Here is a 13,652-nt window from a genome sequence, read left to right on the forward strand (position 1 = left end):
GGAAATTGTAGCCTAAGCTGTATTGGCACAGGGAAAAAGAGCCCTGCTGCCTGCTTCTGAGCCTGCTTCTGGTTTGGGGCATGTATCCCAGAGGTGTGGCTAGGAAAGTGCTGGCGTTTCCTTGGTTTTGCATGCATGTGTGCAGTGTCTGTTTACAGATGTCTTGGTTTTGGGTGGTTCTACCTCTTTGTGAGCATCTTGACCTGTCTTCTCTGTTGAGTATTATGTTTCTTGCTAGCAGGCTTATTAAAAAGGCAGCCACCCCAGCATAGTAATGTCCAGTTCATTGCTTTTACTGGGTCTATGCAACACGCAGTTATGGTCTCACCCTGCTCCAGGGGCAGCTGTCCACACTGTGACTCTGCCTGGGTTCTGATGTTCCCTGAAACATGGGCTATATGGTGAATGTTTATTTTGTAACTGCTTATACTGCACACGAATTCCCCAAAAATGACCAAAGGGACACTTCTGAAATACTAAGTTTTTGAATATTTTTTAAATATGTTTGTGAACATATTTAAACATATGGGAAAATAGATAAGGTATAATTTATTAAGTACTTCTTGGTCATCTGTCTTATTTATTTGATTTTGGAGTCAACGCGGTGAATTGCACCCCCCTACAAGGTCTGGGTAATGCTGAATGTTTCTGCCCCTCTTTCTCTGCAGCTATCTTTACAAGTCCTTGCAGTTTATGGCTCCATAAATGTTGCTTGTCCTCTCCCCACTTCATGGGCTGGTTAAGAAATGCTGACTAGGAATGTGCTTGCTTATTAAGTAGCATTAAGCCTAGTGCTCGCTGCCAAGAATAAATTTGATTTCTTATCAAATACATACTCATATCCATGTTATTTGAATAGCCCCTGTTGTTATTTTTTGAGGATTTTTTTAATCTGTTTAAAATTCAGAATTACACCTGAAATACGATGGTTACATGAGCTGAGCACGAGAAATAGCTTGTAACCTTTCACAACAGGTATTTGTATACAGGTAGATCGCAATAATAGCTTGCATTGGTTTTATTTTTATGCAACTCCATTTTCAAACATGGAAATAATGTGGATTTATACCATATTAAGAGGAGGTCTGAGCTTCATGTCTGAGCAGAATCTATGATGTGCCTCTGCCTTGCTTTGGTAGGCTCTGTTTTGCCTCGTGGTGTTGCAGTTTTGGGGCTGTGGAATGAGGACTGCTGAAAGGTGTGGGGTTTTTTTTCAGTCCAGGGAGGTGAGATGCCATATGTTAGGTCCTAAAGAACTGCTCCAGGGACAACCAAAGAAACATAACATTGCTGAGGTTGTCTCCACCTGTGCATTGGCAGGACACAGTGGTCAACTGCACAGCTGAGATTGTGTCTAGTTGCTTGTGGTAACGGAGTATCCCCTTACTGCTTAAATATGCACCTGTTCATATGGGTGGATAAACTACATGCAGTATGCAACTGCATGTCTCAGATGGCATCAGGGGATTCAACTCAAAGAGAAAAATAAACAAAAGCAAAGCAAAATATGCTTGATTCATATTCTGAGAATATTTTTTCTTAAAGAAACCAAAATAATCCCCTTCCCAACTAAACTCTAAAATTAATGATCTCTTGCAGATTGATTTTGTTGTTTTTCTTTGCATCCAGTTTTATTTTTTAGTTATGGCTTTCTATAAAGTGAGAATTCTGATATGCCTTGTAGCTTCCTATTAATGGATACAAACAGATAAGTTATTAGTAGTACAAGGAGTGAGGAAGCTGTAATGACCTGACTTGTTTGTACTCCTGTGGTATGCCTGTGTAAATGAAATATTTCAGCAGTGATGGTTCCCAAGCCATTTTGGAAAGTTGAATGAAGAAATACTGAGTAATCACATTCTTTCTCTGTGTTTGCAAGTCACTTGTCACCTCTGTAAGCTTTCAGGCACAAGGCCCTGTATTTACAACCTGCAGACTAGCGCTGACCATGGAAGAGGCACTTCAAAGCATACTTTAGTTTACTGAGAACAAATGTTGTTAGCTTTAACTCCTGCGAAAATTCAGTGCTCTTGAATAACTTCACTGCGGGACATTGGATAATACCTAATATTTTATTATTAACATTTGAGAAGTGAAAAGTTCTGGAGGATTTAGCTTTCTCTTGAGGTATTTCTAATTTATTATAGTTTGTGAGCAACTGGACAACTTGGCAACAACAAGCTTCTATAGCCAGCTAATGAAAATCTAATAAAAGTTAAAGTTCTTCATACATTCAAAGTCACACAGGGAATATTAGGTAATCCATGCTATTGCTGAAACAAGCTCACCTCATCTCACTTAAAAAAAACACTGAAGGAACCAGATGTCAGCAAGATATGTCATCTTGGCTTTTCTGAAAGAGGCAAAAACATTTCTGGATCTTGCCAGCATCTTCAAATCTAGAGTTGAAGTTGATTTTAATACAGGGGATGTTTAATGTACTAACATCTGACCTTAAATGATAGGGAAAAGAAAAGCATAGGCATTTTATGACATCTTGTGCCTGGTACTGATTATAGGCCTTTATAAAGTTCGTATTTGCATACTACTTTTGGACAGAGTGAGCATGCTTTGCTTTGAATTTCTGCTTGTACAATGTCTGTTCTAGTTTGTAGTGATAGAGAGTTTGCTTGAGAGACTGGAAAATTATTCTTATAGAGTAATATTAACTCTGGTGGAGGGAGTTTCACTGAACAGAGCAAACATTACTAAGTATATTTCTTCATGCAACCCCTCCTTGTAGAAGGCACTTACAATATCACTTATAGTCAGCAAAAATTGTTCAGGACGTTGTATCTCCTATTCAATGTGTTTTTATTACACATGTCTTACAGTAATAAAGAGTCAGTAGAAGTGCCCAGAAGAAACCCTCTCTCTCCTATGAGAGACTCTGCTTTTTTGGATACCATGTTTAGCGGTTTAGTGATGTGATTGCCCAGTAAAAATCGTAGTTAATTTGGTCAGTTAATGAAGACATTTCTGATTTTTGCTGATGCAACTAAAACCAAAATAATTATTTATGAATTTGAGTAGAAATGTTGGATGGCTAATTTGGCCTTGCTGCATGACCTCTACCTTACACAGACATCACAGCAGAATATATTGAGATTAATAGCTTATGACTGCATCAAAAAATTTCTTTGTGGGGTGTTTTTCTCAGTAGACTTATCAACATAAGAGTAGTGTTTTAAGTTTTTCTCTGTTATAACTTTAACTGCAAATGGTTTAAATGACATTGACATGCTACTGTGCTACTAGTGTCCTCTTCGTACTTCCATACACCGAGGGTTTAAATGCAAATTTAAGAAAGCACAATGAAAACCTTTCTGATCTTACATGTTCAGTAAGTGCACGCGTGTTTGTGTAGACATGTCTATGCTGTAGCAGTTATCTGAGCAGCAAGGAATGGCATTACCATACGTCTCTTCAGCACATCTTGTCCTGAGGGCCTTGTTAGCAATAAAATTTGCAACGTGGATGTACAACAATAAAAACCATAACAGAATACCCAAGGACACCATTTTCTTAAATAATCTACACAGAAGTGACCTTCAGCATACCAGTATTTGAAGAAGTTTGGAATTCTTCCTCCTTCTCTTTGTTTTTTGTTTGGCTGATTGGTTGTTGTTGTTGTTATTTTCCCCAAATATTCTAGGTCCAGTTGACCAACAATGCAATGCTCTGTTTTGCAGACAAGAAGCCCAAAGCCGTCGCAGAGCCCACAGCCCAATTTGGGTGACCAGACAGAGCATCTATCTGAAGCGTCTGCCGATTCCTTAGAGGCCATGTCTGAGGGTGATTCTCCGACTCCCTTTTCGCGGGGCAGCCGCACACGAGCGAGCCTTCCTGTCGTGCGGTCAGCAAACCAAACCAAGGAGAGATCACTGGGTAAGACCCTGCTTCAGTCCTTCTCCTCTCTCGTCTGAGCCCGTGCTTTCCCTTTGTGCATTCAAAATAGTTTTTAAATAGTTTGAGGTTTAAAAAAGGTAGCATGTTATTTTTAATGTTAAGGTACTTTTGGGAAATTAGCTTAGTATGGGGTACTGGCTAACCTAGGGGAATGATGAAATTATTTTCATAGTATCTAAAGGTGTGCTGGGAATGAGATAAACAAGGAGAAAGATATGGACCCTGACATGAAATGCTGACAGTTGAAACCAGTATTGCAAATGCTTTTTACCAAGCCTGCATGCTATGTGGCAGCAAACTCAGTACTGGTCTGCGCCCTCGTTTTCCGACAGGAGATACGGGCTTTGTCACTTCATCGTTTCTTCAAAGCTAGACCTAGTTGGAAGCAACCTAGAGATATCATTGCCTGACAGATCCAGTTCTTAAAGAAAAGATTTGGTATTTGTACGAGAGGATTTGAATGGATAGGCTGATAGAAATGCCCTTTCCTTCAGGGCTGTGCTCTTCCACCTCTGTGGGGACATGAGTGATAAAGAAATACAGGTGTGCAGCTCTGCTGCTGCCGCTCAGATGCCTCCTTTGTTACTCCTGTATCTGAGGGTGAACAGAGCCCAGTTGTGAGCTGGAGCTCCTCTGCTAACGGTGGTTGTTGTGACTGGTCTAGCTGATGGATGGAGCAAGTACAGGCTGTTTTTTTAAGGGAAGACACCAGAGGGCAGTTAAGCCACGGTGAGGAGGCAGCGTAAAGTAACTTGCGTGCAGATTGCTGAGGAAGGCATGTTTCTTCTCAGAGGCAATAAACTGAAATGCTGCTTTCCTGGAGACTCTTCCGACAGAGAGTGTGACATAAACCAAAGCCTGGGCTGTAAATCACACTGTGTGTGTAAGCTTATCACGGTGCTTTACTTATTCCTCAACAGGCTAAGACAGTTTCTGTCAAGAGTGTCACGACGAACACAACAAATGAGCAGAAACCAGGGCGGGATGTCAGGGCGGAGGGCAGAGCAGCGGGGTGTGGAGAGGGGCCGGGCTCTGCCCATTTCAGCTCAGAGGGTGGCACTGGTGCCCTCCCAAAGCCCATTGGACCACCATTTTGTCCAACCTGCACAATACTTTTTAGTTAAGAGGTGTTTATAAGAGCAAGCTTGCAGCACACGTCTAATATACATGCAGAGGATTCATTGCTGCCTGTATGTCACTGCTGGCCAGGGAGTCCCCAGCAGGCCACGTTTCATGCTAAGGATTTATGGAAAACCTGTATCTCTCGGTGATGTGGATTGAGACTTGGCAGGTCTCTGTGCGACTCACAGTCCGGCCTCGCCACGTGGGTTTCAGCAGGCAGTTAGCATCATTTCATCGGCACCGGGACCCGGTGCATGCACGTATGTCCGTCCTCAGACCACGCAGAATACCTCAGCTCTGAAATTCTGTTTCAGATGCAAGCCAAGAATTGATAAACAGCTTTTGGAGAGCTTTTCACTGACATCAAAGGGGGTGGCCTGCTGTGCACAAGTGCTTTTTTGAGTGTTTTCTCCCCCAGATGCTGAAGTGGAAAAAAGGTTTTTATCGTCAGTATGTACATCTGACACCAGTCTTCTGAAAAGACGGTATGCTTACGTGCTCCTCACTATGAATAAGGTGATAGGAACATAAGAAGGGACATACTGGGTTAGACCAAGAGTCCACCCGGCCCTGTATTTTGTCCCCAGTGAGGACCATACGCAGCTAGTCAAGGCAAAGTAAGAAGAGGGATAAGTATGTGTAGGTACGCTCCTTCCCTTGACTACTCTCCCAGCCTTACGCTATCTTCAGCTTAGGGATTCCCTGGTTGTGATTTCTGTCTATATAATAACCCTCAAGAGATGTCTCCTCCAGGTATTTGTTCAGTCTCCCTTTGAACCCACGTAAATTTTTTGCATCCACAACAGTGCAGCCATGACTTTGGCAGTAAGTTTTGTTGGTTTACTGCCCAACAATTGCTTTTCTTTTGCTTTGTTTTGTATTTGCTTATCTGCTTTAAGCTCATGTCATGCATCCTTGTCCTTGTGCTGGAAGTGACAGCAAACATTAGATCCCTATCTGCTCCCTCAGGCCATCTCTGATTTTGTAGGCCTCTCTCATTTCCCTCAGGTCATCTCTTCTCTGGGCTGGGAAGTGCTGCTCTAATCATGTGTTCCTCACCTGGAAACCGTCCCGTACATTTGATAATCATTGCTAACCTTCCCTGAATTTATTCTGGTTGGACAGTATCTTTTTGCTAGGATGAGAGGACCTGAGCTGCAGAAGCTCACTGTCAAGTAGTCCATTCTTAACATCTATTGCATATACTGAATTGTGTTGTCCAGGTCCTAACAGAGGACTGTCACATGAAGGTGTACAGGTTTATTTAACGGCCATGATTTCAGACCATGAAAGGCATCCCATCTCAGCCTGTCTCTCCTACACTAGAGAAAAGACTCTGGCTTATCCCAGCACAAGCAGGCAAAATGCAGACAGAAAAAAAAAATAATAATAAAAGAAAGAAAGAAAAAAAAAGTATGCGAAAGAACGTAATACGAAACATTTGAGTGGAGAGTTTTTAGATTTTGAAACTGGAGCAAAATAAGACTTCCCCCCCACCCCTTGTGTTGCAAGAGGGGTCACAGCTACGTGTGTGGCTTAAGGGATCATCACACTAGCCAAATAGGAGGTAACACACTGTTACCAGCCCACAATCTGTCATTTCCAAGTTGTTCCAGGAGCTATTGATAGCAAGCAATTTGTTTTAAAAGATAATCTAAAAATGATTCTCAAATAGTTCAATTTTAGATTATTGTTCTGTGTTTCTTTTACAGTGTCTTTTTCAGCCTTTTCTGCCAGCATGTGCTAACACTACTATGAGCAATGTTCTGAAATGTTACAGTTGAGATTCTTTGCAGAGTGTGACCCTGTTAGGATTGTTTTTACTTCCAGAAGTACAAGAGCAGAGTTTATTTTTAAAAAACAGGAAACTGTTTATAACTTGAATTTTAAAAGCACTGAGAAAATAATTCTGTTCACATGATTATAAACAAGCTATGTATAATCACTTCCCTCTCCAACTCTATTTTTTTTATTTTAATCTAATTTAAATACAAATTATGTTTTGTTCCTCAGCCAACATATTTCATTGAGGAAAATGACCAAATTACGTGAATTTTTATTAATTTTGCACTTAATATCTCAATGCTGTTATTTTAAAAAACTGATCTTATTCTCTTTGAAATTGTAATTCTTCCATAGCTTCCTATTTTACTAACTACATAGGAGTCTGTTTTTAAACTGTGGTCTGAATTAACATGGAGCTAGAGAAGGAATAGCGGCAATGCATTTTGGCTACCTTAGCATCGTGTTTTTGTCAGTCAGGACTGACCTAATAGGACACAGTACTCTGACATGGGAGGCTGTTGCATGCCACGTGGAATTGACACAGAAAACAGTATTCCAGTTCTGGGTCCGTATAAAATTTCAGCCTCAGTTTTTGAAAGGAAGATCTTTCTTGGCTAAGAGGTCCATCAGAAATCATCACTTTGTTCATCAATCTGCAGCCTGGAGACAAAGCGAGATATTAAAATAAATTAATTCACTGTGCAAGAGAAAATTAAATGTATTTTAAAACATCTATTTGAAAGCTGGGATTTTTTCCAGCGTGATAACTGTGGGAAAAAAATTATCTAGCAAAACTGTCGGAGCAAGAATCAGCTGAAACCTGGACAGTGCTCAAAACCTTTCAACAGACTTCACTTGCAATTTGCCTGAAGGAAGCAGAACCTGACAAGCACCCGGCGAGGTTATGCCAGCAGTGAACGTGTGCTCTGCTGCCTCCCCAGTGAAATGAGGGCTGGCAAATATTTTTACTTATAGTCTCTCTCATGTGGCATATTTTTACAAAACATGGTCCTGATCCTTTGTAAGAGTGGTTGCTGGCATCCACTGCGGTGATCGAGTGGTTGACAAGATCAGTTGTAGCCCCAAAGGTCAGGGTGTGATTACCAACCTCCAGCTGCCACAGGATTGGGCCCTTTGAGAAATATGTATTGTGTAACCTAGAGTGCATGGCTGGATTAAGGGAGAATATGCTATTAGCAGGGATTCCAAAAACCACAAGGATTTGGGTTTGAGAACTCAGGGAGGAGGACGGAGCTTCATGACTTGTGGGCTGCAGGCACCTCTTGTGGGAGGTCTGCCTGCTGCAGGCCAGATGGATGAGGAGCAGAGGATGAGTGGGCTCCTCACTGGCAAGCCTGTACCTAAAATCGGGCGGCTTGAAAAGGCCTCTGCAGAAATGTGTGATCCTGCCAACATTTGCATTTTATTTGCCTTTGGAGGGATTACTGCTGTACAGAAATTGCACAACTGCTTAAGGATTAGCATGAGGAAGGTCTTAAACAATCATGGAATATTTTGAATATTATTTGTTAGCCCTCTTGGTCCCACATTTTAGCAGGCACAGATTTTAATGTCTGATTGATTAGTTTGCTGCTACCTTCCATGGAAATGCTGTTACTGATTATAATATTAACACCTTGATCTTTTGCAGCAGTTCTTGCAGGTGTTTCTCAAAGCCCATTAAAAAGAAATTCAGAGATTACCATTTTACACACAGGAGAATTGTTGCAGAGAGAGGGGCAATAGCTTGGTTGCTGCCACCTGATGGTAGAAATAACTTCATAAGTGTATGTGGAATGTACTGTAAAACAAAGAAAAATATAAACTGTAAAGGTAGACATATATGATGTTGGTGGTAATTAATTACTATTTACTATTTTTGAGCTGGAAACTAAAACAGGTGTGTTAAATCAGTACAGGTTTATAAGAGAAGTCTGTGATTTATTAGCAGTGGAACTGCCCTCTTGGATTCCTTAGGGCATGACTCAAGCCTAATGAAGTCAGCAGTATCTTCAGCTCAATTCATGGGAGAGGAACTCCATGGGAACTGTATTTCAAGTTAAAGCTGAGTATAGCTTTAATGTATTCAGTCATCTTAAAGAAATTTTCCCTATCTTGTCTTTTTACAGTGTATGCAAAGCAGCCAACATGCAAAAAGGTCATGTAAATATTTTCTGTCATGGTCAGATACATTAAAGTGGGCTGGCAGGTCTATAGGAAAAACAGCCTGAAACAACTAGTTCCAGTTATGGAACTGAAACACAGATCCTACTACTGTTACCTTAAAATATTCTAAGGTAACAGTAGTGTTCCTATGCAACTGTTTTAGACTTCATCTTCCTTCACATTTCTTCAAATTGTAGATGAAGTTTTTGGACTTGGAAAGAAAATAAAAATCACTTCTTATCTGAAATGTTTTGCAGCAAGAGACCAAAGGAAGGTAAACAATTGTACCAACATATCATAGTGCTGAGAGTTTTTTTCTGTTTCATTTATTGTCCCTACATGATTTGTGAAAGACAGATATATGGAAGAGAGAAATGTGGGCCTTCCCAGGCATGCACTTGTGCACTCACATTTATTACTTACCACATTCTTCCTTCTATAAAAGAGTATCTTGTGCGTACCTGAAAAAAGTATATTTCCAAGAAGAAAGATATTATTTAGTACATACTGTCTCAACAGAAGCACATTCTGTCTGCCACTAAAAAGGTGACAAACAGTGTGCTTTAGATGCTGAGTCACACTGAAGCTGGGTTTGACCCTGTTGTAACATGGTGTATCAGCATGGATCCAATGGACTCATTGCAGTGATTCTGTAATAGAAGACATGCAATGTGCTAAGTAAAACCATTAGCTATGCAAGTCTGCGTCTGTCACTACTATGTCTGTTAAATGTTTTCTGAATGCAATCTTTATTTTTCATTTGCACTGCAGTAATACTGAAGGACCCCAACTAAAAATGTGACCTACCTGTGTTGGGTAATACACATAGTGAGAAAATGGCCCTGTTGAAGGACCTTGCAATGTAAATAAACCCAAATGAAAAGTGGTAAAGATAAAATGAGAGGTAATTAGGATCCGTATTGATAAAGTATATTCCCTCTTTACGCCAAATCATGCCTGAACGGGAGGTGCAAGGTTTTCATTCTGCTATATTACTGCTTCTTATTCAAAATCATCAGCAGCAATTTGGGCTTTCAGCATTTGGTGTCTTCTGGAAGAGGGATTTGGCAGCTGCAGTAGCCTGTACAGGCCAAATCACCTTTTCAATGAAAGGTATGGGTCATATCTGGCATATAGCTATCACTTGGACAAATTTGATCGAAGTTTCATGTTAGGTAAAATTCACAAGTCTAACTCTAATCCATTTACACAAGGACATGCAGTCCTACAAGCAAGAAGTGTATTGCAATTCCATGTATTGTGAGAAGTTCAAGAATTTGGCCAGTCGGACAAGTGTAGTGCCTCTCCCTCTGCAGAGTGTGTTTAGGAATCGCTGACAGCGCTGACAGCAAGTCCCTGAATGAGGAACTCTAGGATTTAGTCACTGCTCCCACTACTGTTTATATATTTAGGTAGTGATGCTAATGCACAGTTACTGCATGGAGCTGGGCCTGAATTCAGGTTTCTGTTCTCAAAGGGAAATCCTGTCATCTCTATCCTGTCATGTAAGGCTGTCTCTTAGTTTGTTTATTTCTCATTCTCTCTCCCTCTTTTGCATTTTTGGCTATAGGGTAGCCTGAGTTAAACAGGATAAGAGGATAATTGCTGCACCAGAGGCTTGTTAATAGTCTGCTGATTAGGGTACTCTCTTAGGATATTAGGGTCAATAGTCTGGAGAACTCTCAAGCTGGAAGCACTTCTGGATAAATTTTTAACTACTCAACTGTTTCACAGAAGATGGTACCAGTGCTTTTACCCAATTACCTTCTGTGATGAATATACTGGTGTTGGGGATAAGGGGAGAGCAGTGGATGATGATTACCTTGGCTTTAAGAAAGCCTTTCACACACCTCTTGTAGGATCCTTGTAGCCACACTGGGGAGAGATGGCTGGCCTTCAAGGTGGATGGGTCTTAACACTTCATAGTCCAACTGGCAGCTGGTTTTGAGTGGTTTTCCTCGGGGGTGGACTCTGGGGCTAGTACTTTTTAACATCAGCAACCTGGCTCTTGGGATGGAATGAACCAACATTAGGGTTAGAGTTGACACCAGGCCTTTAGTGTACTAGAGAGTCAACCACCACACTTTTAGTATACTGGAGAGTCAACCTGCCCCTCACTGGAACCCCAGTGAGCTCAAGGAATGGGCTGGCAGGAACCTCATGATGCTCAACAAAAGAAAATGCAGAGTCTTTGTGCAACAGCATAGTCAGGGGACAAATTGCCTTGGGAGCAGCTTTCCAAAGAAGACTTGTCTAACAGCAATGTGACTATAGGTTAGCAGTGCGTCCCTGCAGCAGTGAAAACTGCATAGCTGGCTACATGAACAAAACCAGCCATCAGGTCAAGGGAAGTGATTGTCCCCTTCTTGTCAGCATTTGTAAGGTTGCACATGGTTATTATCTCCAGTTTTGGCTCCACTAGTATGAAAGAGATAATGACAAAGTGGAGTGAGCCCAGCAAATGGCCTTTTGGCAATGTTCTCCTTAACCATGCTAAGTAAGTTCACAATTCCATGATCCTGTTTAAATGTAGGCCCTAATGACTTAAGGCCTTAATGACTCACTCATCTGGTGTGATACTGGAACCAACTCTGCTTTCACGTGCTGGTTGCTCAACCCCTAAACTTGTTACTGACAGTAGAGAACTCTTTAGAAATGAAGTAACTTCAGAAGTATTGAAGGTAATTCCTATAGTAAACATAGAGAATTTGGTAGGTGTGGCAAAACTACCAAACTACCAAATCATATATGGCCTATGAATACAGAGTAATAACGTGGTCAGATTCTGCCCTTGAACATATCACTTCTACATAGTTTAGTGCTAAAAAGCAGGGTTTATAAACAAAAGTCACCACTCAAATAATGTATGTTTGATACAGCTGATTTACATAGGAAGGAAATACAACTGGGTAGGACCTTGCTCTCTTTTTTGTGTTTATTCAAGAGGACGTATGCGTATTACAAGAAGCTTGATGTTTTTTTTATTTATTTATTTATTTATTTTTGTTTTTTGCTATGGCCTTTTTAAAAGTTTCAAGTTAAAGTGTCCCTGTGTAAGATACTTGCTTACATGGTCCATAAATGCTTAGCGTGTCTATGTAGTCTTTGGCAGACACATCCTCTGAAGCTGTACTAACCAGCTTACTGTCTCTGGCTGGGAGCCGGCTGGCCAGGCCTTACTGGCTTCTTCAGAGTTTGGGGGCTCAGCTTCTGGTGGGCGAAAGCAGCACGGCTGCTAGAGCCTGCATAGGAAAGTCCTATAGCTGTTCGTGTGTAGTTCTCTGATTTTAATACACTAAATTGTTTGGTGAGTGTGAACTGGAGTCAATCCTGCATGGCAGAGCCTATGGGCCCTCTGAAAAATAGCTCTGGGACACATGGACTTTCTAGTTTATTTCACTGAGTTGTTCACTTGTCATTTTTTTAATATTTTGTCATTAAGTATCATAGACTTTCTCTGTTCTTCCAAGTTTACTGGCATCATTTTGTCAGTTAGGGATATGAAAAAGTCATCTTGCTGGTCAGTGGAGCTAGTCTGGCAAGAACAAGGATATAGATGCAATTACTATCCAAAAGTCATCCTGCCAGAACATTGTTTTCTACCTGGGGAACTAGGCTAAACCGAAATGTTCCCCCAAACTCTCAAGATGATAAAAGTAACTGTGCTTGATAGGCTTGCTGACATAGGTATATGGTACTGCCTTTGCCAAGAGGTTGATTTCACTTTTTTTTTTTCCCCCCTGCAATCAAATAGAACAAATGCAAGTTTTCTCTTGGTAAAGAAAGTCGTCCATTGTCTCTTTTTTTTTGGTGGTTTGTTCCTTTTTCTTCTAAGCCAGCTAAATGTATTCATTTGTAGTAAAGTGCTAGCATTTGAGTGACACATAAAAATCATTATTTCTCATAATTGTTTGGTTGAAATTATATGTAACTGCTAAATTTTCCATATGTCTTTTTCACTGGGTAATAAATATAATGCAGAATTACAGCACTTTACAGTAAATAGCAGACAAGGATGAAATAGCAGTAAGAAGTACTGGATTAAATTCAGCAGTTCCTGTTTTTATTAAAATTGTTATCAAATAACTTAATACCTTGAGCAAAAGTCTTCAGGCTGTTCTGGAATACAATTATATTAAATAACTATTTTATTTCATGAAAAGATCTACTTCTTGATTCTCTTAGTACTTGAAGACAGCTAAGAATATTTATAGACGCTTTATGAATGTGGAGGACAGATTATCAGCAGGGAGTAGCTAATGGAAACTAGTACGAGAGCTTCGGGCTAGAAATACCACAAGGATCATGGCAATGACCTCAGACTAGTTGAAAATGTGTGTGGTGAAATAAGAGAGACAAGTATTGTGGGTGTGGAAAGAAAGAACTGCATATTGAGGAGTTTCTTCCACACTGCTAGAGGTGTTAGTGTAATAAAGTTTTATCTGCATAACTTTTGCAGAATTTGTTGATAAGGACAACAGCTATGAGTTATCTCTGTTTATCTGATAGTGTGAGGGAAGAACAATATGGGGCTGTGCCACTCTCAGTCCTATATATTATAATTGTGTCAAGGGAAAATCGAAGAAAAATTGGAAGGATCTTGCCATTTTAGTAAAAAAAAAAAATATGTTAAATTGATTTTTGAGGAAATGCTTGGCAGTCTGTATTGC

At 40.4% G+C, this 13,652-nt stretch overlaps 1 protein-coding gene across 11 annotated transcripts in view; it reads left to right on the forward strand.

The window, feature by feature from the left end:
- KIAA1217 overlaps positions 1–13,652 on the forward strand; it is a 240,377-nt gene that overhangs the window by 137,813 nt on the left and 88,912 nt on the right. For all 11 annotated transcript variants that reach the window (XM_083823616.1, XM_083823623.1, XM_083823625.1 and 8 more), the window contains one exon: positions 3,693–3,888. In XM_083823616.1, the coding sequence (XP_083679742.1) occupies positions 3,693–3,888 (196 nt within the window). The remainder of the gene's footprint in view (positions 1–3,692; positions 3,889–13,652) is intronic.

This window comes from Anser anser, assembly GCF_964211835.1.
Source record: "Anser anser genome assembly, chromosome: 2".
NCBI lineage: Eukaryota > Metazoa > Chordata > Aves > Anseriformes > Anatidae > Anser > Anser anser.